This window comes from Pundamilia nyererei, unplaced genomic scaffold, assembly GCF_000239375.1.
Source record: "Pundamilia nyererei isolate P.nyererei 1_Seehausen unplaced genomic scaffold, PunNye1.0 scaffold00007, whole genome shotgun sequence".
NCBI classification, from domain to species: domain Eukaryota; kingdom Metazoa; phylum Chordata; class Actinopteri; order Cichliformes; family Cichlidae; genus Pundamilia; species Pundamilia nyererei.
Window position 1 is genome coordinate 2,378,595 of NW_005187408.1, and position 24,061 is coordinate 2,402,655.

The 24,061-nt window shown below is 41.3% G+C and overlaps 1 protein-coding gene across 1 annotated transcript in view; it reads right to left on the reverse strand.

Moving 5' to 3' along the window:
- mllt10 (MLLT10 histone lysine methyltransferase DOT1L cofactor) overlaps positions 1–16,355 on the reverse strand; it is a 44,570-nt gene extending 28,215 nt beyond the window's left edge. Inside the window, exons 1-6 of the mRNA XM_005722796.2 lie at positions 15,445–16,355; positions 12,562–12,641; positions 5,775–5,829; positions 3,438–3,547; positions 2,901–3,004; positions 1,597–1,690 (exon numbers count right to left, since the gene is read on the reverse strand). Of these exons, the coding sequence (XP_005722853.1) occupies positions 1,597–1,690; positions 2,901–3,004; positions 3,438–3,547; positions 5,775–5,829; positions 12,562–12,641; positions 15,445–15,607 (606 nt within the window). The 5' untranslated portion in view covers positions 15,608–16,355. The remainder of the gene's footprint in view (positions 1–1,596; positions 1,691–2,900; positions 3,005–3,437; positions 3,548–5,774; positions 5,830–12,561; positions 12,642–15,444) is intronic.
- Positions 16,356–24,061: the final 7,706 nt, after the last annotated feature.

Below are 24,061 nucleotides of genomic sequence, written 5' to 3' on the forward strand. Positions count from 1 at the left end.
CACGAGTAATCTCTGGATACACATCCACCGAGTATCCAGATGTTACATTTTTGTCTTCATATGCCCTTTCATAGCTCTTTTGTGTCACTAAATTCTGCTTGATGGTGACATGTAGCTGGCCAGTGTGTAGAGGCCCGCCTTCGTGTGATTTTCTGTGTAACAGGCCAATAATATCTATTGGGATTTTATTTTTCCATTTTTAATGCAGCTTTTTTCTTGGCATAGCCCAACCCACAGCCAATGAAGCTGCTGTTGAGTCTGTTTACAAAGTAAAATGTTTATTAGGCCAAACACACTAAAATATCTCAACTCTGATATAGTCAGAAACAAATGTTGCTATGCCAACCAAACCCAGACAGGTTAGACTACCTCTCCTAGATAAGCTACTGTTTTGGTTGTTCAGCTTTGACATGCAAACTGCCGACTGTATGTAAAATTTGTATTGACATCACAACAACGAAGACTGTTGATACAGTGTTAATCAGTTTAGTGTCAACTCCAAGGAAATGGTAACATTTAAAAAGCCAGCAATAGAGTTCAATAGGCTCAGCGAGCTAAAAAATGTAAACACATCTTTTTCCCCCCACTAGTACTACGTTTCACCAACTACTAAAAATAAAGCATCTGTCCTGAAAGGCCACAAGGGTAGCTCCTTACTAAAAGTAACACTGACAATTGCTTGCCTTGTGAAAATGGGGCTAGGCAGTCTTTGGTCACAATCAAGGCTGTGGTTAGTGTTGATGAAGCGCAGATGAACATGTTTACTGAGACTTTGGATGTCTACAACACTGAGTGAACTGCTTTCATGCGTTTTTATTATACCAGTCTCTTTTCCTATATCTTGTCTTTGACATATGCTCTCTGTGAAATAATGAAAGATAATAATTAAAACACTAAAACTAACACTGAAACTAACAAAAACTAAACTGAAATGAGAAGATGCCCTCTGGAAACGAACTGAAACTACACTGAATTGAAAACAAGAAGTCATATTACACAATTGATATAGCAACGACTATCCCCGTTTGACCCTACAGTACAATACAGGCTCAAAGGGCCCCAGCAACTGCAAAGCCAGTCCACTGTAGCCAGTGCTTCCTTTGGACAAACAGATGGGGAAGTGGAGGGTGCGATGGGAGAACGGATAACGCTAGATGGAGTGAGACAGATAGAGGGGAAGGAAAAGGTGAAAAAAGAAGAAAGCAGTGAGACTGAGGGAAGAGTCTTTGAAAGTTGCAGGAAGCTGGCTAAAGGGAGGGGGGCAACTTGAAAGTTTGGAAAAGAAAAAAGGAGGAGAAAGATGTGACAAAAAAAAAGCATTAAGGAGAAGGACACAGTTATGAGAGGGGCGATGGGGATAGAAGAAAAATAGCAAAGAAAAGATTATGTACAATTCACAAAAGTAGAGATAAAAGAACGGCATTTCTCACTGTGCTGAAAGTAAACCAGTAATTGTGTGATGTGTGTGTTATGTCTACATGCTTATCACCAATCGTAGTTAGTGGAACGGAAAACACATTCTCATCCACATTGTTAAAACAGACACAATAGGCAAGTTATCTCTGGAAAATGACAAAAATCTGAGAGTACACTTACCAATTTGCTGTGATGGTATTTGCAATATCCACAGTATTTGACATTGTCTGCATCTGATCCCTGTTCCTCACATAACAATCCTGCAAACTGGGCACTGTGGTGGAGAGTAGTGGGGGGAAATTCAGACAGTCGACAAAAAAAATTATGATTTGTACACGAGGAAGAGGAATACTGGTTTGGACAAGATGAAGAAATATTTATTAAAATAAGAGAAGAAAAAAAAAAAGAGGAAAATAAAAGGTCTACTTCCTTTTTCTAAAACAGGGCTACTGTCATTTCTGTTACATCACCCAGAGATACTGAAACAACTTTCATCGTGATTGTGCCTCATTGCACAAACTTTGAATAACATTTTCAAAGTGTTTGAATAACGACTCAGATTGTAGCAGTGCATAATTACTTGGAGAAAACAATGCAGATTCAGTGCAGTACTACACTAATAATTGTGAGTAACTAGAAACTTATCCAAATACACACAAGCTTGACATCCCAGAGCTACATTACCAGCAGCACAATATGAAATTAGCTCATTTTGAGATGTGAAGTTCTGGAGTTTAGAAACTCCCGCTGCATGTTTTGCAGGACGTAATCCAATTTATTAGCTAGTTAGCATCCCATTAAGGAACAGTATGGATGCAAAACCCAGCTGCTATCACTTCTTCAACTTCTTAACCCAACCTCATTTCCTGGACTTGTGACAGCAAAGACCCTGCTGGAAACTGAGGATGTGTAGCCTCTCCTGGAAATTACCACAGAGGCTAGCTGAGCTGTTGGATGATTTCTATGAGTAGCATTGGTGGCAATGCTACACAGCTGCTCCAATGTAAATGTGAAATATCCATTAGAATATGCACTCTGTAAGAACAGAACTATTTCTTCCTTTCATTTTGGACTGATAGGCAAGTTAAGTGCTTTAGTAAGTCCCTACTGCCTCTTGAAAAACAAAGTGGTATTACCAAAGAGTACTACTGCTAGCCGGTTAGCATTAGAGTCCAACATATCGATACATCGGCCAATACTAGCTGTTTGCAGATATAGTGGTATTGGCATTTATAATGGTCGATAAATGCGCTCAGCTCTTAAACTAATGTAAGACAAGCAATCATAGCAAACTACCATTAAAGGTCATGTTGGCAATATTAACATTTAAAGTTACTCAATATATATTTTCTTGCATGCTATTTTTTTTTTTTTGCCCAGTGCTGTCAGCATTAAAAGCTAGAGGTCTTAAAAGCGAGTGAACAGCTGAAGAAACAAAGTGTGTCTTTGTCAAGTGAGGTTAATGCGATGCAAGTGAGTCTCACCATGTGACATGGAAGGCCTGTCTGCAGCCATGTTTGTTGCAGGTCATACAGGCTCCAGTGGCTGCTTTACTCTCTCTCCCCTGGTCCTCACAGATATAACATGTCTGTACACGCAAACATACAGTTAGGGAAACCCATTTCAATTTAAACACATAAGCCATTTTCACACATGTACTTCAGATGATTGGACATTAAATGGACTTTCCATTGTCAGAGCGACAGCAGAAGGTCTATGTAATTATTCAGAGATTTCACAGGGACTGATCTGGGCCATGTGAAGTGCCTCCTGCACGATCTACCCAGGCGCTCCACCTCACTTAAGGGAATATTTCCAGTAGTGAGAAAACGTATGACACACACAATTCCCTGTTGGGTGCTACAAATGAGAAACAGCAACTTCAGACAACGCCTGGACTCGGTTCTCCCGACATTATCCCAACCAGAGTGCACGTGTGAAAACGGCTGGACTTAATTACTCACAGTATGACATTATACATCTGTTTTTGTAAAGTCTAAGAGCATAGATACATTTGTTACCTTATTGTAGCGCTCATGTGGCACAGACTGGAGTACTATGGGCTCCATAGTTGACACATTAGCAAACTCCACCTCAGGTATGTAAAGGGCACAAACCACATGGGCCCAGCCTGTAAAGATACACAAAGAAGACTTATCAGACCTCTACGTCTACCAGATATAGGTTCAAAGGTCATTTGTGGTAACATTTCACAGTTTACAAGTAGAAATGTTAACCGCCTGCAAAAGTCCTCAAAAGTAATAAAATGTGAGCGAAGTTCATTTTGTCAGTTTCAAGTTTTCCCAATATAGTAAAGCTTTACGTGGGAAGTGGACACAGTAAACCCAGAGGACAAACACTATTTCATCTGATGGTCAATCACAAAATTGACTTTTCTTTTATTTGTTTTTTAATGGTTGAAACTAAAAGCCCAAACCAACACAGCCACTGTGGGCCCTTCCCAATCACCATGCTGAATCTAGAGGTGGGAATACCCCATGATATGATGTTACACTACAATACTTTACTTACAATGTGACAGTATTTCAATTATTACCATTTTGTGCTATGCTTAGTATTGCAATCATTTATCACCTGTTTTAAACAGCAAATTATGTCAACAAAGTTCAACTTTAAGGTTATCCCCTAGTTGAAGCTACATTATACATAAATCATCTCCTTTAAAGCTGTGCAGTGTCACACAAACCTAAAAATGTAACTTTAGGGTTGCTGATAAGTCAGTGTGAACCTCATCTCTTGGAGTTTCAATCTAGAATCTCAAATGCTTTAATTTGTAAATTGGTGGTCATCGACCTAGGCAGCCATTCACTGAGCCTTAACACATGCACAGCTTCCTGTCAGTGAAGACAAACTGGGGGCAGCAGAATGACAGTGAGGCATAGGCATGGTGGAGTGGCAGCAGAATTGACGACGAGCTGAGGAGGAGTTGGAGGAGGTGAACAGGAGGTCAGATGGAGGTGGGAGTCTCCTGCTACACTGGAGGTGTCTGTTTTTCCCCCCATAGCGGAAACAAAAACAGGCTTAAACTTACAGTTGAACCCCTGACCTGCCTTTGACCTGGTGAGCGGGACAGGGGGAGGAGGGCAGAGGGCGGGACACAGGGGAGGGAGCGAGTGTAAAATGGGGGCATGTTGTTGTTTTGAAGTCCCTCCAAGAATCTGGAAGAGGCCTATAAAACAGGACTATAAAACTGGCACAACCTTCCTCCTCAAACTCAGCGTTCGCACTTTAATCCCACAAGAACCGGACAAAGCATCGTTTTACCGACATCTGTGACGTCAAGAAGTTAACAGAGTCCACCGTGCTGAGACAAAAGTTAAAAATGAGGCAAAGGGCTGCGAGCTTCTGATAATGGCTTATTAGCTCCTTTGATAAACACTTGAAACATTAGGAGCCATGTGGTCTCTGCTGTCACAGTACAGTTATAAACTTTACAATGACGCTCCAAATCAACACCTGAAGTTTTCAAACTGCTGCCTCGAGTTTAACATGTCTTACAACCAACCTGTGAGAACCAAATGTGTTTCAATCGGGTCCCAATTAAATATATGAAGACAGATGATGATTGAAAATGATCATCTTTAACCTTAAGCTGTAAAATGGAGACCGGGAAGACGGATAAAGACTGAATTTCTGCCTTTCTATGCTATTCCTTTTTTCTCGGTCTGCTATATGTTAACATGATGGATCAAATACCCATTTCAGACCTTGCTCTGCTTTATTACGGTCCCACCTGAAACAACAACTACCACCACACAGATCAACAAGTGAAGAGGAACTGATGAGCGGAGTAACAGAGTTGGGGAAAAGATTGTGAAAGAAAAATGGGAGGAAAAACGAGGGAGAGAGGGGTCATGGGAAGGGTAAAATAAAAGAGAAAGTAGTAAAATGGTGTGTGTTAGTGTTGTCCTGATGCCTCCCTGCAGGCCTGGACACAATCCCACAGCTGTGCCTCTCTCGGCCTGACTCAAACACACACACACACACACACACACACACACACACACACACACACTCACATGCACACAGAATATTTACAGTCTCCAACAAGCTGACCTCCCAATGAACCCGGTGTGGAGACTCCTCACAGGCTACGCACTATACCCATCCTGTCCCGCCCCCCCATAAACATACACACACTGACACACCCTCATAAAACATGGACTGGCAAGGACGCTACAGAGGCAGCACATACAACAAACAGCAACATAACTCTCCCAGCATGCTTACAGCCCTTAAACTTGCTGGTGACATGCAATTAATGACAAAATCCACAAGAGGTTAACCACAGATGGCAGCATGTATGAGTGTGTGTGCGCAGCTGAGAAGAAGCATACCTCCGTTGTCCGTCCTCTTGAGCGCTCCATCTTTGTGGGGACAGAGCTCGCACCTCTGTGGGTAAAGACGAAACATCAGGTCAGAAACAAGAGGTCAACCTCATGTGCTTACTCGAGGTATGACAAATATGAGTGTAAGTGAGAGGAGCTGGCCTGTCGCCCAGACTTGGGCACACGGCCAGAAACTCACTGGGAAAACACCCTCGCTACCTGCCACCTAAGGTTGTGTTTCATCCAAGTGCGTGTACTCAGTTGCAGCGGTAAACTTAATTTACTTATTAATCCAATTAAAGCATCGCAAATCCTTTAGCAGTAAATGGCATATGAAATAGACCTGAGCTGTTACTTTGCTTCAAATCTGGCAATGTGTTGCCATAAAATAACGATCAAAGGTAATCCTTTTACTCTGTTTCACTTAAATAAAGCTTGACATAACAATTATTCACTACATTACATGCATTTTTTTTACTAAGTTTATAAATCAGACATGGAGTTTAGGAGTCTGAACTACACACCGACTTTTCTAGAAAAGCTGGAGACACAAAAATCATGGTCATTTAGTAAATGACCCATCAACTTCAAGGTAAAGTTTTTGTACACACAGAGACTGTTACAAATGCACTTAGGTAGAGGGTGATCCTAGCAAACTAAGCATTTTTAATATGACAGCAGAGTACTTTGAGACTTTTGTGGTTGAAACTTTGCAAGTTATTATCAGATTTCTTCTATTCCTCCATTAGTTCCACGAGTTAAAAGAAAAGCAGTTTGCCATCATGATAAATATCAGCAAAAGTATATTTGCTTTTCACACATGAATAGAGAAAGTAGGCAGATCATTCCAGCACCTGTGTCAACAGCAACATGAAGTTAATCTTGGACTGACAAAGTCTAGTCCGATCCTTAAAGGTTTAAAGACATCATATTAATTTGAGAGGACAACCTTATGTGTGATGATTCAGGTGTTTGTGGAGAGCAGGTGAGCCCAACCATCCTGTTGCAGTTATTAGAAATGCAACGTTTGCCAAGGCTGCGTTCAGCAGGAACATAACCAGGAACTACTTTTGCACTATAAAGTTACACACTGAGCTCTTACAAATACCGAATGGGTTGCATTTTTGTAGAAAATTTGTACTTAAAAAAAACAAAAAAACAAAAAAACAAAAAAACAAAAACAAAACAAAACACAACACAACACAACACAACACAACACACACACACAAAAAGGAAGACAGACAAGACAAGGAAGAAACTGAGATTCTGGGTTTACCCAGTTCTCATGAGGAGGCAGCAGCACGGAGAATTTTATGGTTTGATCCAGGAGTCGAAGCAGTTGCTGTACATATTTTAGGGTGTCAGTGGGGCAGTTCGAGCTCTTGTTGGAGAAGTTGGGACCACATCTGAGGAAGCAGAGAAATAATTCCAGAGAGCCGACTGACCCGGAGCAGCGTCTAGCTCTGAGTCTGAGGTAAAACGGTATTGTTTTACTATTTGTATATGGAGCACCAGTGCGTGTTTTGAGCTGCGAGTGCACATGCTGCCAAATGCAGCAGTCTGATTGCTCAGATCTGTCTACTGGAATCAGAATAATCAGGCTTGGCTAAAAAAAAATTAATAAATAAATGCTGCAAATTTGTCCAGCGAAATTATGCGGTCGGTGTGAACGGCTGCAATAAAAATAGGTGAGTCCAAAAAAATATTTGCACAGATTTTACACATCGGGTGTGTAAATCCCTTAATACAGGGTTTATGAAAAAGTAAAATCCAATTTCAAAATGCTTTGATTCCACAGACATTCAACGGTAACAACTGAAACAGGTACTGTTAGAAAGAGCAGATCCCTGAGTTTCACGTGTTTCCCGATAGGCAGCACAACAACAGCGGCTGCAGTGACTCCAGACATGCTCACAAAAGTATGGGAGTCTGACTATCGTATGGACATATGCCATGCATCCAGAGGGGAACACATTCAGCACTTGCAAACATTTTGCATGTAAAACTTTATATTCAGCTCAGTATTTTAAAATTTACCACAAGCTTCCATCTCCATTACTTCAAAAACCGCAGCCTTTTGAAATCAGATGATTCTTTTTGGTACACCCGGTTCACCACACACAGCAAATATTATCCGTCTAACAAGCCACACCGAAACAGTTTCAAGGCTTAAAGAGGTTCAAGCTTTAAAAAATTATTTAGTTAAATGTGACAGTAACTGGAACAGTATGCAGATTGACAGGCATGACGCATAGGACAGTAGGAACATGCCAAAGAGAAACCTGCTGGTGGAGGCAGTTACACCACATAAAGTAGGAGTAGCAGCCAAGTCTGTGAGGACCTGTAATTTATTCTTCCTAGTTAATATGCCCCCGTATACTGCAGCTTCCACCAATCTGTACAGAGATTTAATATGGAATGGTACACATGGCCATTTCATCTTAAATGAAAGTTTGCTTAATTCAAGCAAGCTTTCAAGTCTCACTAGGGAGCGGTACAATGATGGGTGCTGCTCAGTAATAAAACATGTCATTCAGTAATATAAAATTCATTACAATCCTCTGTTTAATAAGTCAGAGTAAGCTGCTGTCAGGTCAGTTCTGTATAACCTAACTGTTGCAGTGTGATGACCCTCACACTGTATACCAAAAACGCATTATAGAAGAGATGGGCAGTAAGGCACTACATATTAATATGTATTATGTTGGCATTTTCTCGTGTGTATTTGACAAAAATTGTCATCTTTAAATATTAAATCACTAACCTATGTTTGTATAATAAGCTGCCATCACTCCAACCATATAGAGCCGTAGCTGCTTCTCACACAGACGGGCATTTCAAACATATCACAGATGCTAATCTGACCCGTGTGTTCGCCTGTGTACTCATGAATCCTGGTGTCACATGTCAGTTATATGTGGAAATGCTGACACCCGACAATGATTTAAAAATAATATTGATTGAATGCAGTAATAGGCTGAACGACCTGAATATTGTCTCGACTAGCAAGCTATTAGTGATCAGTGACCATCATCCAGGGTTTCCGCCAGTAACGGTCTTAAACCTGGTGGCTGCTGCCACCAGGGATGGGGCTGGGAATTTGGTATAATTTAATGTTCATGTAGTGCCATCCAACCACTATAACACTCATCTCTAATTGTGAGTGGCACAGACAGAACTGAGTGGCTACTTATGTGCAGCTCTCACAGCTCGCACACAGGAGGGAAACAGAGACTCCCTTACTGCTTTCAGGAGGAGGAGGAAGTCAGCCATGTGCTGTTAATCAAATGGCCTTGATTAATTGATCATCAACAAGTGTGAGTGTATCTGTAGGGGGGGAAAAAGACGTTTGGGCAGCTTCTTACCAGAGGTATATATCCAGGCAAATTCACCTTAAGCTCAGGCTGTGCAATGCTTAGAAAAATGCAAAAAACCTGAAAGCTACATCTCAGACTGTTCAGGCCTCGGTTATCACGTTAAATATTAAAGTCACGACAGAACAATTTCAGAATGACTGAATAAATAAAGCTTGTTGGAAAGGTTTGTCAGGAGAAGGCCAGAAGAACATGGCAACATCCTTAGCTTGCAAGTTAGCTCTGAACAAACCACAAGACCTCTGGAACAATGTCCTTTGGACAGACAAGACCAACAACTGCCAAGCACAGTGGTAGAGGGGTGATGATTTGGGCTTGTTTTGCAGCCATAGGCGCTGGGCACCTTGCATTCATTGGGTGGACCATGAACTCCTCTGTATACTAAAGTACTCTAGAGTCAAATTTGAGGCCATCTGTCTGACAACTTAAGCTTGGCTGAAATTGGGTCATGCAACGGGACAATGATCCTACACACAGATCTGCTTCCCATAAAATAAAAACAAGTAGATATAAATAATGTTGTAGGTCTACAACAGAATGGCTGAAAAAGCAAAGAATCAAGGTGCTGTAATGATCCAGTCAAATTCCAGATTTCAACTGGAGGCCTGGAGGTTTGAATGCTGTGTATAAGAAATAAAGAAGTGAGGCAACAAAAAGTGGGCCAAAATTCCTCAGCGATGTGAGAGACTGATAAAGAGACAGAAAACCATTATTTGAAGTTATCATTGCTAAAGATGGTTCTAAAAGCTACTGAAGTGGGCTTAGTTTTTCAAACAACTGCACACAATCCTGTGGAAACTCTTTCATATGACTGTATATCATAGGGACATCCCCCAATCCCAGCTGACTTTATTTCCATACAGAGATGAATGATTTAACCTGCTACAATTACTCTACATAAGTGGCCTTAAAAAGAGAACAGGATGAATAGATAAACACAATATCAAGTCATAACATCTAATAGCAAAGCCCGAGCGACTGTCAGCATCAACAATAGCCAAGTGTAACCAGTGCTGAATGGTTTTTCTACAACATTGGCATGAAGAGCAGGGTCGCTCTGTGTGAGCGTACAGGAATCACAAAAATGTGTCATAGTCCCTTCAGTGCTGCACGTACAATACTAATAATTTAGTTGAATATTAAAGAAAGTAATGCCCCAAATCCTCTTGCTGTGTATCACCATATAATGCAATCAACTGCAGATGACCTTCAAAATCAAATGATATGTTGAATATTCAGGAAGAAGTGTTAAATATAGAGCAAACGTATCTTTCCTTCTAACTTCGAATTGTGACTTGGGTTTCAAAAATACAACTGAGCTTGATGTGAATTTTAATTACTTACAAGCAGATCGATGAGTCAAACCTTTCTGCTAATGTGCACAAATTTGAAGTAATTCCTGCACTGCTTTGTTCACAAAATGTCACGCTTTGCTACAAATCTCTTTAAGAATTCCATTTAAGATTTTTTTAAACATATTTAAACAGTTTAAAGTAAAAAATCAACACATTTTCACACACTGACATTAAATACAGAGGTGCAGTACTATGGTGTCTCTATTTTCACCAAATCCTGGTGACTAACAGCACATTAGTGTGATGTCTAACAATTTTAACATCTATGTTTAAAGTCTTTGACTTCAAAGAAATAAATGCACATTAGCATTATTACTACATTATTCTTGCAGGCAGCAAATCCATCACAGGTCATGAACAATAACAAACGGGCAAAACAGAACCAAAAAACAAACAAATAAACAATAAAGAAAGAGCCACCCTACTTGGAAATATTCTAGGATCACTCTGTGCTTTTAATGGAATTAACCCACACGACACAGACACGACACAAATACTACAGACCTCAGCTTCAACTGATCGGCGTAAACTCTCTGCGCCCACATGCTGGCAGGAGCATGCGTTACCATGGTTACCGTATTGTTTACATTATGCTGCTTATGCAGTTAGATGCTGCAGTTGGTTTTAGGACAGCTTCCAAGCAGCAGATTGATTTATTAGGAGTGTGACTGTTGAAATAAGCTTAAACCACATGTCTGCTATTACAAAATTATGTTTGCTCCATTTGATTTCTGACCATAAACAAAACTGCACCAAGAGGCCACTTGGGACATATTCTGAAACCATTTTTTAAACTTAAAATGATGTTTTTTGTCTACACCACAGTTCTTACCAGCCAATATTAACCATACTAGCTGGGCAAACAGACCACAGTTTATTTGCGTGGATGATTTCAATTTGGCATAAATCTACTTTTTGGAGGAATTTCACAGATTGTATCAAAACAGCAAAGTCCAAGCTTTCTTACTCCACATAAACTAAGCAAAAGAGTGACTGGTTATAACACGATTCCAACCGATGCACATCAGAGTCAAACTTGGGATTGAAATTTACATCCTGAATAAAACATCCTCAGAGAAAAGCCGAAGTGGTGGAGACTTCCACTCTTGCAGACTTTTATGAGTTATCAGTAGCTTCTTTTTTTCCTGCCTTTTTTCCCACTAACACCTACTCGAGCTGGTTTTTAAGGTTCTCCGTTGGCTACCAGTTATATTTTTTGAAGTGAGTTGATCCAAAAAATGTGAACAGCATCACTGCCACCGATTGCTCAGTCAATGGCGTCACTCAATGAGTCATGAAGAGACTTCTTCACAACACTCAAATTCGCCATTACCGCATCCCAACAGCAAGGGAAATGTCCACACACAAACTAGCACTGTGATCCAACAACGAGCTGCAGACATCTTTTGTGACAGACTGAGCAGCAGGTATGCCGTCGCCTCCATGTATTCCATCGTTGTGTTGTGTCAAGCACAAATGGCATCCTGGGACTTTAGGCCCATCTTTCTATAACACGCACATTAAGGTGGTACGACTGAAACAGACTCTGCTCTAGTCTAGAGTAGAGCAGAGTCGAACAGAGAAGGTGCTAGCGGAAATGTGGCATAACTGGAGAGGACTCTTATGAACATGATTATATCGTTTAACCAAATTTGTGACAAGGATCATTACTTGAATCATGATTCTACCCTCAGAACACTGACTTACAATCTCTTAGCATGATCTCACAACACTCTCACAAATGAACTTGAGCTATTTGTTGTTTTGCAGTGCTAAAGAGTTGCAAGTCTTGTTGTACAAGCTGCAGACTAATAGAGAAGCAATTACAAGCTCCCTCAAGTTTGTCTTTCCTGACATTAAGGAATATTGCAGAAGAAACATGCTGTGGGACTTGTTTTTACAACCGCTTTTATCCAGGATCTATAAACAGACACAAAAATGACGCACCACCCAACCTGGTGCCATTTTCTTGGCTCGCTTATTAACAATAGGACGGCTCAGGATAAGTCCTGTGATTGTAGGCATTAAATCATCAGTGATGAAAGGGTAGAGGGCTTTGTGACTCACCACGCGGGCTGCTCGCTCCTGAGATTCACACTTTCTGCAAAACCAAGGACCAGTGGGCACCTGCACAATGCCATAGCAGGCTGGGGTAAAGAAACAAACAGTGTCAGTCACAGTAACCACAACACAGTCAGTCTTAAAAAACATTTTCATAACCTGATGTTTCACATCTTCATAAACATCACATCATCTCCACTCCTCACATGTGCCAGAAACTGACATGTGCAACTAAGCTGGTTTGGATGGAGGAGAACAGCTTTTTGATCTAACAGACTGCTGAGCACGCCGCTTTCACAGATGCTATTTTTATGCCACTGCACTGACATCATTTCCTTGTCCTACAAAATATTTGGGACAATGGTGAAATCACTAGCAAACCATTGTCATTAGGAATCTATATTGGCATCAGTTATTAACTCATACACAAAGATGTTTCACTGAAACAAGCCACAGCATTTATTTGGCTTCCAACACAACTACAAAAATTTTGAGGAAATGTCAAAATCATAACTGGCTACATTTAAAGCTAGACTAACTATATTAGATGTTTTTCATTAAACTTTCTACATGGATGATGCATTAACAAGGTCACAGATTTATCATTTACACTTTATACTTCCACACAACAAGGGAAAAACCCTGATTTACATTATTTAAATAGACTTGTTTTCAATTTAAATTAACACATTTTCTGTTTTCAAGTTCGATTTAAGAGAATCAGACTTGTTGTAAAGGTACAAGCACAAGGCAGTGCTACCCTAAATGCGGCCAGACTACCCTAAATAGCCTACCTCTACACATTTCGAGATTATCTCGGATCTGACCAGAGCCCATAATCCGCTGGAATAAACGGCTTTAATCCAGATTTTAGAGAACAAAACATCCAAGGGTTACAGAGTTCAAATGAAGACACGAGTGACCAAACAAAGATGAAATATCAAGATCTTCTGCACATACTACGCAATTCAGTTTGAAATATTATAAGAAAGAGCCAATTAATTACGTGCAGTTTTGTTTGCTACTCTAACAGCAGTTAGTGTTCGTCACTTCCAAAAATGCTCAGTTATAACAATCAATCAAAACATTTCTAGTGGTTTTGACAAAGACGGGTGACTGGACCGAATAAGAGCGGTCTGTGCACGATGCAGCACAGTCAATTTGTCGCAAGCAGGATACCTTGTTATCATGGAAGTGAATGAAGACACAGTTAAATGAACTGCAAATACATTCATAACCTAGTGAGATACCTAAAGAGAGAGCAAAGGGAAAGTGGCTAAAGCTAAGGCTAGCCACCCATAAATTAGCAGCCTCAGTATGAGCAACGAATCAAAGTAGTTATGAAGAAAATCATTTAGACAAGTAAAACAAAAAAGACAAAAAAAAAAAAGATTTTCTGTTATCTGGGGAATTTATAAACATACTGTAAAATGATGCAAGTACCTGACATTTGTTTTGCTATACAAATCTGTTTCGCCTGCCTTTTATTTGGTAAGCTAGACAGCATCAAGTGAAAGTGGTTCAGTGGTTAATTATTTGTACCTCTTTCAGTAACAGAGTACCCTCTTTTCAGTTAAGTGAGAGAAGATCCTGTAACTTGCTGTAGTTTGGGGAATATTCTCAAATGTAATAATCTCATCAGCATGAACATAATATTTTTCTTTAAAGAAAAGTTTATTTTCATTTGTGTATGCTGTGAGTTATAACTAAACTATTTTCAATAGTTCTGGAAAATTAGGATTGGTCAAGAAATTTCCAATCATTGCATCTCCATTATAGACTACTGAATGTTCCTAGTTAACTTAATCTGATACTAGCCTAACTTAAAAAGAAGCCGTTTCAGCTGCGGTTCAAGGGCAGATCATGACACGAGTGCTGTCTGAATCAGAGCACCAACTAATCTTAATTAGTTCATTTCTGGAGAATAAGTAGCTTTCAAAGCTTCAAATGTCAGTTTTCCTTGAAAAATTAAAAGTATTGTCCTTAGGGAAACCATATTTTCTACAGAGTACTGATACCTGACATCTTATGGAAGAAATTCAAATATTCAACAAGGTTTATTCGCAGATTTCTTCAACCTTACAAAATGTAGCTCGAATTTGAACAGAGGGAGATAAATACAAAGAAAGTGTTAACATCTGACCTGATGAGTGCAGTGAAGTATGTAACACTTTAGCCGTTTCCTATGTTTACTTACAATCACGCTGCTGCCAGACAGGCCTACTAAGCAGTCTAAACACTGCCACAAATTGTTACAAACAAAACAGTGCTACAAGTCCAAATACACTGCCGTGCACTGACTTCAGAGCTGCTGACATTTTAAATAGCATCCCACTGTGTTTGCCAAATGGACACATGACCAGCTATGTAAACAGTGGACGTCATCACGTGAGTGAGTGAGAGTTAGCGTGCAGAAATCACTGTTTTGCTTCTTGAACTGGACCCCCTAAAACACAAAACAAAAAATGTTTTCCACACTAAACTGCTTCCTCTCTTTATTTAGAGCCAGTTTTATTGTATTTGTTTACTCCGTTGACTGCATGCATGGTTTAAACTGCTGGTTTCGAGCTCACCTCTTAAGTTTATACCGTTTGTCAAGAGGAGAGTAACCCTCCTTCTCTGAGCACGTGACAGGTCTTAGTAGAGGGGGAAAACAGCACGCCTCGCAGCTAGAAATGTGTGCATAAAGCTGCTGTCAGCCATCATCAGCAGAAGGGTACACAGGCCCTGTTAGCTGCCAAGCCAAATCATCGGAGGGGCCAGCGACATGCGTTGAGCCTGGCCTTGGTGAGAGCAGGAGGAGGAGGAGGCTCCATAACCTTGCAACAAGACAACGATAACTAGCCTGCGAGCTAACTGCTAGCTCCTAGCACAAGCTCCGTGGCTTACCTTGATGCACGGCGACGTTGCAGCCGTGTCCGTCGCAGTACACCAGCGGGTTTTCCGCCCAGCCTCGCTCGTCTGAACACACACAGCACCCTCCAATCATTTCCTTCATGTTACTCGTCAAGAACTCGTCGTCCGCCGCCAGACAACGCTCGCCGGACACCATCTACGAAGAAAGCGGACATGCGGAGGAATACATAAAGGCGGACCCAAAGCTTCGCCGAAGACGCCTTCTCGCTCCCCTACGACGCCACTTTAGGTCCCGCTGGGCCTTAATGTCATGTTTTAAACGTGTTTACGTCCCCTTTTGACGCTGTATTTTCTTTCACCAAAACATCCCCGTCACGGCGCGACGGTGAGAAGAGGGGGAACTTCATAGAGGAGGGGAAGTGCGTAATGACGCAAGGCGCGCGTGTGTGCGTACCTACCGACAGGAAGTGAAAAGAGAATCGCCGGCAGCAAACGTACCATTTTGGTTCCACATGGTTTCAAAGTTTGGAGCAGAGAGAAAAGCGAGACGGTCCAAAGCAGTTCACTTTATGAGGGGGGCAAATTTAAAAAAATAAAACAAAACCCCAGCGCTCCCAGTGTGTAAAATAAGTTAATTTTGTTTGAACTCTAAGATGACTTAAATCTGTCCTGTGGAAAGCTGCTCTTTAATTGTAGTTTGGTGAGAAATCTTTATTTACATAATAAACACATTTAGAAAACACTAAATAAATTAGCGATTTCAGATAAATCTATGATAACCCATTAAATAACTCACTGAAGTAGATCGTATTATTGTACACTATGTTACACACTATAATACTCAGTTATGTCATCTAAAAGCAAAACAAAAACAATCATCTGGGTTAAGATTCTTAAATGAGCCAGTTTACTGTTTTTCTCTGCTTTATATCATCACATTACCATAAAATATATCATCCTTTTTTCTCTCTCTTGCTCTTGAGTCCAGAAAAAAAGTTACGAGTATTTTCACTCGTCTTTACATTGGTGAGCATTGTGAGCCTTCAGGTCATCAAAACTGATTTATTAATCAATGAGCAAACTGACAGAGTAATCAGTAACAAAAACCTTTATTTTCTTGCAAGCCTGAATAAAAGTCCCTTAGACTGTCAGAGAGGAGCTTTCGCTGAGATAGAAAATTGCAGTGTCTGCTCTAAATGACTATTGGTGACCTCAAAGTATAGCACTCAGGGCTTTTATATCATTTAAGGTATTCTGTAATTATGACCGGGCTGTCCACACACACTGTACATCTGTCAAGTGGATGCAGCCCTGGATAAATGCTGGATGTTTACACCTACAGAAACCCTTTTTGATTCAGAGGGTTTTAGCAGACTACACACACACATGCACACAAACACATACACACAGACAAGATCTGTTTTAGGCAGTCCTCTAGTAAACCATTGCCTGCATCATCATTTCTCTTTTCTACTATTGTATAAGAAGATTGTGTTTATTTATTTATTTATTTATTTTTGGATGTGCTGATGAAGACATGTATGTGTGTGTTTGTACACATCCACACATGGATCTTTGTTGTCTGGATCATAAGCGTTTTATTACATTTTGCTATGCCTATTCACTTTTTTTTTTTGCAACTTAAATGAATACCGAAGGACTGCTTTTTCCTGTATTTATCTCTTTGCTTTGAATAATGGATAATATGAATACTCACACTCCTGCACTATTGTCACTCTGGGTTGTAACTGTTTTCAAGTAACTGAATTATGCTACACCTCCTGCATTTGACTACAGTTACACATAGAAGACCCTAAAGGTGTAGCTTTTTTACTGTAGAATGGATAAACTAAAGGAAGGAATCAGGGTTCCCTTCGGGAATACATTTTTATCCTTGGAAGGATATGGGCTCTGGGACGCCTATATCAAGCTGCACATATCGCCTTGTCAATATACAGTTTTGTTTTGACAGCTCCTCATGCTGTTGCCAAGGATGCTCCAGAACACACATGCTATTCCAAGCACTCAGCTGCTGCTTGCATCACCGATTCCTCTGAGCGAGCTCCCGCTCTCGGTTTCCAGAGAAACGTAATGACTTGCCAATAATGCGCAAGAGCACACGAGCGTTCTCCGTGTAATATAGTGAGCGAGAGGGCCCTGGGAGTGCTTGCCCATTGTTTGCTTTAATTTCAAATTGCTCAAATGCTCCAGTCGACACTGGGCAATGCACTGAAAGGGGGTGAGGGGCTGGGGAAAAAGAGGAAAAAAAATGTGAATTGTGTGTGGCAGGGGAAAACCTATTAGAGCTGGAGAGAACAAAGGGAGGCGAAGGAGGGGGCAGCAGTTGTGGAGGGGCCCATATAGCTACTGAAATAGTGAAAATGGAAAATTATTATTATTTATTTTTTTCACAACTTGCATTTGATTAAATCAAAGCTCGATTTATGCCCAGTGTTCCTCAAGTTGCAGGAGAAGACCCCTCCCTGAGATAGAAAATTAAAGCGACACAGTCTACTCCCAGGTGACCTCAGAGATTACATATAATTAAAAGTACTGTGTGATTATAACCAAGCTGCCTTATAGAATAACAACATGTGAAAGCTTTATAGTTCATGTGGTGATTTATGTTGAGAAACTAAAAAAATGGTCCAACGTCTTTTTGCCAACCAATAAAAGTTGTGTATTGTCAGAGACACTCTGAAGAAATCCATGTTTTGTTTTTCTTCACAGTTCAAATGTATCCCATGCTGCAAAGTTTATGTGATGGGCTCCTGACTGATTTAGTGTATTCTGCACGCTGGGTGGCCTAATTCAGTTACTGATGTAGTAAATGATGTAGGCTACAGAAGCACATAATGTTTTGAGCAAGAGAGCTGAAATAAACAAAAGTTTTAAACAAAATTTAAAGCCAAGATAAAACACAGAACCAGGCACAGAAGTAGAAAATAGTGTAATTGCTTTGTCCTTTGATTGTGAGGTGTCCTCGCTTACACTGTTCTTGTTAACTGTGAGATAGCTGACACTGATTTAAAAGTCAGAGGACTTCCGTGTTTGAGTTCTGGTTATGTTTGTATGGTGGCTGCGTTATGTTTTGGCGTCTCTTTGTTCAGAATGAGGAGCATGTAAAACATGCGGGGAGCAAGAATGACAACACGGGCGAAAAAAGCATAGGAAAAAAGCACCCCCCGCCACACACGCGCACACGTGCACCCAGGGACCTATCGGCCATGTCTGCAATATCTTTGTGTAAATGCATTGTATAGCTGCACAAATGTTAGATGTACTTCCCTGCTTGCCTGGCAGTTATTAGTTACTGTTGTCCTGGTGATTGCATGCCTAACTCCATCTTTTCAAACTCCAAAGTTAATTATCAGAAAAAGAAAAGAAAAAAGACCCATGAGCAAAGAAACATTACGATGTAAATGAATTCTGAATTTGTTCCTAAATATTGAAGTGTGTAAGTGTGTGTGTGTGTGTGTGTGTGTGTGTGTGTGTGTGTGTGTGTAGCACTCTGGCAGGAATGTTTTCACAGACTGAGCTCATAAGCTTCAACAAATGACTACCAATAGGACTTTTATTTTGAAACAATAGCGTTCGCAAACATGCCAGATGCCTTTTTTCGAGTCAATTAACTGCGAGCGCTAACGGTGTTTACGTCAAATTGGAGATATAGGTTTGGCCCCATTATTTATGTATTTTTTTATATTAAAGACAAGTTAACCTGTATCAACTGTTTTAAAGACAAAGCGGTGACTTAGCTGCACGTGCTCTCTGTCCCCTCAAACGTGCGCTGAATTCGAGCATCCTTGAATTCATAAATTGCGCGCAATCAGCTATCAGTCAAACTATCATTACAAAGAGCTTTAGTTAATGTTATTCACCCGTAGTGGCCTAATAAATGCATCATTAAATTTAAGTGAGCCTCGTAGTCATTTAGGAAGTAATTATGGGCTATATGGCAACTTTATAGATATTTGGAATGATATTGTGTATGACAATGTGCATGTGGGGTTAAGGCAGGGCTGTCACATGTACCATCTGTATCTTTTTCCAGAGGACTCCAGAGGCTAACTGGCTGTTTGTGTGAATAGTCATTAGGTATTGGGGCTGCTACTGAGTTAATATACACGACTGGGGGGGGAGAAAAGCGTGAATACACACCAAAAGTGACATGAACACATGCAGCACGCTTTCAGAACCATCGGTGTGTACCCCAGGTCTCCTCTATCTTGTGCGAGTAGCACAGGGGCCCAGGAAAAAAATACAAACAGTTCCAACACGGCGGGGTGAAAGGTGAAGAGAACCCTCCCCCCATCACTGTCCGCACATACTTCAGGCTCGGATTGCATGTAAAATCACATTCTCCCTCAGTGGTGGTAGTGGTGGTGGTGTTGGGGGTGGTGGAGAGGAATTCATTGTTTTGGCATGGGGCAGTGGGTTTGTGTCATTAAAAAAAAGGTCTACGCGCTTACAAGTGCCTAAGCGTCCTTGACCAAATGTCTCCGTAAAACTCAATGCAGAGAAAGTGAGATGGAGCTGCAGGAGGCGGCGCGGTTGCTTTGATGGGTGTTATTTTTTTAAAGCAGAAGAAGAAGAAAGAAAACGGATTACATAAAGTGTAAATTTTTATTTTCATTAATTATATTTTGAATTGAAATCACACACACAATTAATAATAAACCAGTCACGTGAAAAGTAGAGCCGGGATGCAGACGTCATCACATGTGTTTATTGATTATATCTGATAAGTGAGTAAAGTCCTTACCCATAATCGGTCCCGTTAAGCCTTGGACGTCCACGATGAAGTGACAAATGCAAAATATTATTGCTTAAAGCTTATTTAGTATTAACAACTGAAAAGGTTTAAAACGTCGTCTTAAAAAATTATCTATATTTCACTTTGGAAAAGAAATAAAAGCTACGCCATCATTGGAATCTAGATCACAAGGTCGCTCACTCCCAATATGTCTTAAATATGTCCTACAGTTTACAGACCTATTATAACTCACCACATACAGCTCAGTTACAATGGCAATGCTAACCATGAGCCTTAACTGTGAGATTTAATCACGATCATTTCCCCACGCCTCCTCAGCACACAGAGGGGCTGCTGCATAGAAACCTTCACCGTACTTGAGAACTCTCTCCAGGCCACTCGGTCTTGCTTCCTCCCGCTGGTCCCCGGCCGACATCCAGGCGCAGTGGAGGGGGGAATAAGTGCCCTGTGGCATCTGTGCATGACAAAAGAGCCCCTGCTCTTAATTGGAAATACTCAGATTGGGGCAGATCTATACACACGCGGTAATACATTTAAATTTGTTTCATTAATTATTTGAATGTTGACTTGTTGTTAGATGTCTCCAAACTGACACTTTGGGGCGGTTAAGACATGAGGAGATGAAAATCCACCGACAGAGGTGCTGCAAATTTATCCCGAGGCTTTACAGATGGTGTGAAAGTGCTTTTATATATTTATTTAAAAATTATTATTTCTGATTATATTTAATACTCGCCGTTTAATAAATAATAACAAAATATATAATTATAATAATAATACACCGATATAGGTGTGTGTGTGTGTGTGTGTGTGTGTGTGTGTGTGTGTGTGTGTGTGTGTGTGTGTGTCATTTTTACATTACTATATAGATGACGTGCCTGTGACAAAACCACAACTCTTTACAAATAAAGTGAGTAAAATCCGCGTGGTTGTTATCTCAAAAACTAACACACCAGTCTCTGTGCGTAACTGCAGGATGGATTTCCGCTGCAGACCAGTCACATTCAGGGAAAAGCAACAAAACAAAGAGGATCGCTATGGAGCTTACGCAAGTTTGAATTGCTTGCGTTTTACGTGAGAACCTTTGGCTATAAGGGATTAGAGGAAGTAGAAAAAATAACAACAAGGGTCTAGTGTGCCAAATAAAAGTAAACCCGGGTTGTCCAAAGGACAAGGCGTGCAGATGTCAGAATGTCTGATGAATCAAGCCTCGACTATCCATTCTTTCCTGCGTCTCCCTAGGCCGGCCACGGTGCACAGTGTCTCGGGGATGTGAGCTATTCCCCGGGGACCCGGACTTCAGCGAGCCCTCTCCTATCCCCCTACCACCCACCCCCACCCCTCCCTTCACATCCGTGAAGCTCCTCATGTTGCATGTATTAATGCTGTCATAGATAATCAGCAAGTAAGAACACGTCAACGTGCGTATGTTGCATCTAAAGCAACCGCAAGGGTGCAGGTCAAATGACCCCCGTGCAGTGGAGCTGGACTTAAGGGAGCTAAAGAGATCGCGGGGGCTTCCAGTAAGACCCATTTTCAGTTATAGTTGCACAAAGGTATACACACAAAGACGGTTGCGTTGAGTTGCTCATCAGCGCACCAGCTAATATCCACATGCAATTGGTGCATTTAATGACAGCCTTCTGTGACTTATTAAACTAAAATATAGACGACTTTATATGTAAACCCCCCCCCCCCCGCGTGCGCGCACACGCACACACACACACACACACACACGGAAGGTATTATATTTTTGATTATCTCCGTGGCTGTATTTCGCACAGTCGGTGTAATGCAAGCTATGAAATGAAAAAGGAGCAAACATCTTTTAACACGCACGATCTTGTTCCTGAGTCCAGCAGCACTACGTTGGTGGTTACGCACCACAGTCCCGCTCCTGCAGGGATATTGTGGATATGATGTTCTTAATCATTCGGATATTTAAGGATCTATAATAACAACGCCTACACATGTGACACGCCGTTTGATGTAACACACTGGTAACATCGATGCTATTCAGCGCGCAGTGACAAGCCAGCAAATAAGCAAATAGGCTTAATATTTATGGAAACGAGTATGCCCAGTGCTGAGTTTGACCCCACCGCGCTGCAGCACCGGCAGCAGGAGCAGGAGGAACTGGTCACAAGGGACTCACGTGTTTTATAGATCACAAAGATGGAATATAACCCGGGGACTATTGGAGAAAAAAATATGGCTCAGGGGCGAACATAATAGTCAGTCCATTCAGGCTAACTGTGGCCCGTTGCTATTTCAAACAATTAGTCCGTACTACACGGTCACATTATTTGGTAACCCGTGTGTGTGTGTGTGTGTGTGTGTGTGTGTGTGTGTGTGTGTGTGTGTGTGTGTGTGTGTGTGTTTGGGCGGGGGTCCCATATCTGTGGCCGTGTGCGTGGAAAAAAGGTGTGCCGCTCTCAGATCCGCGGTGTTTTATGCAGTTCTGCGCGTGCATGCGCGTTCATTCTAATGAATTCTAACGTTCGAGTGTGTGCGCGTATTTGCGTTTTTGACGTGCGTAAAGACAAACTGTGTATACTGTGCATTTTACAAGAAATACAAAGAAATCTCTTGAAACAAAAGGTGTTCGTTTTTTAATGAATAATCTCACAAAAGTCAGGGTGCACGCCCTCCCGCTCAGATAAGCTACTTGTTGATGGAAACATAACCAAAGCACATATTCGTGACGCAACAGCCTATTGCGTATTTTATGCAATTTATAGAATGATATATTTAATAAGTGCTTCTATGTGCCTTGTTGAAAAACTAATTAAAATGGATCCGGTTTTTGAAGAGTTATTATCAGTGTTAATATTACAAGGATTCTTATTTATGCAGAAAATCATGTTGGAAAAGCAGCCCCGACCTGACACTGTGATCACGCTCAAAAATCACGGTTCACATTTAAACACGGTACAATTTCACAGGAATTGCGTGACTCCGCAAAATTCACACACACGCAGCTTAGACGGTTTAAATGGCTTCTGAAACGCTGGGAGCGCCGGTTCGTTTATTACGGTATCACCAGGCGGATGGACGCGAGCCTATGTGGTCTCAGCTGATAAGTAGGTCAGTCTATAGAAGGCCTACAACCTTGGGGAAGAAAAATCAGGAGAAAAGGCTCGAGCACGCTAAAGCAGTTAAGTTTGATGTTTACTGGTCAGGGGGGAAAGCAGTGAGGGGGAAAAAAGAGGCAAATTTCTTTGTTTAAGCAGCACGTCCGTAACGCACATCAGCCCGACTAAAATAGCACGTGCTGACTGGAGTCATTTTTACCAACATGCAATCGATTGCATGCTACGGTTACATACATTCTGATGACGACCGCGGGGGGAATTAGCACGACACATCCCGTCCTGTCATGACTATTTTCCGGATCGGACTACTTACACCGGCTCTACACAAACTCTGCACTGGGCTGGATTTTCTGCAGCTCTTTATTTAGCTATCGAGGAAAAAATGTCACAACAGCATTATTTACTCAGACGGCGGAGACTGTGGGCACAGTTGTAAACTATTGTAATAGCAGGGTGCTGGAGGGGTAGGTGGGCGGGTGGGTGGGGATGGAATATCCATTTTTATTGCATCACCTGTCAGCGGCGTCCAATGGGCGTCGACTCCAGGGGCATTAATTGATGAAGGTGTCTCCAGACAGCCCCCCCCCCCCCCTCTCTCTCTCTCTCCCTGTCATTTTATTTGTGGCTCAACCAGCATCCAGAATAGCAGCTGCATTTTAGCTCTTTCTGTTTCTCTCTGGATCTGATTCTCTCTCTCTCTCTCTCATTCTGCTTTCCCCCACCCTCACAACACCCTCTCTCCCTCCCTTTCTGTCGCTCTCCCTCCCTCTCTCTCTCT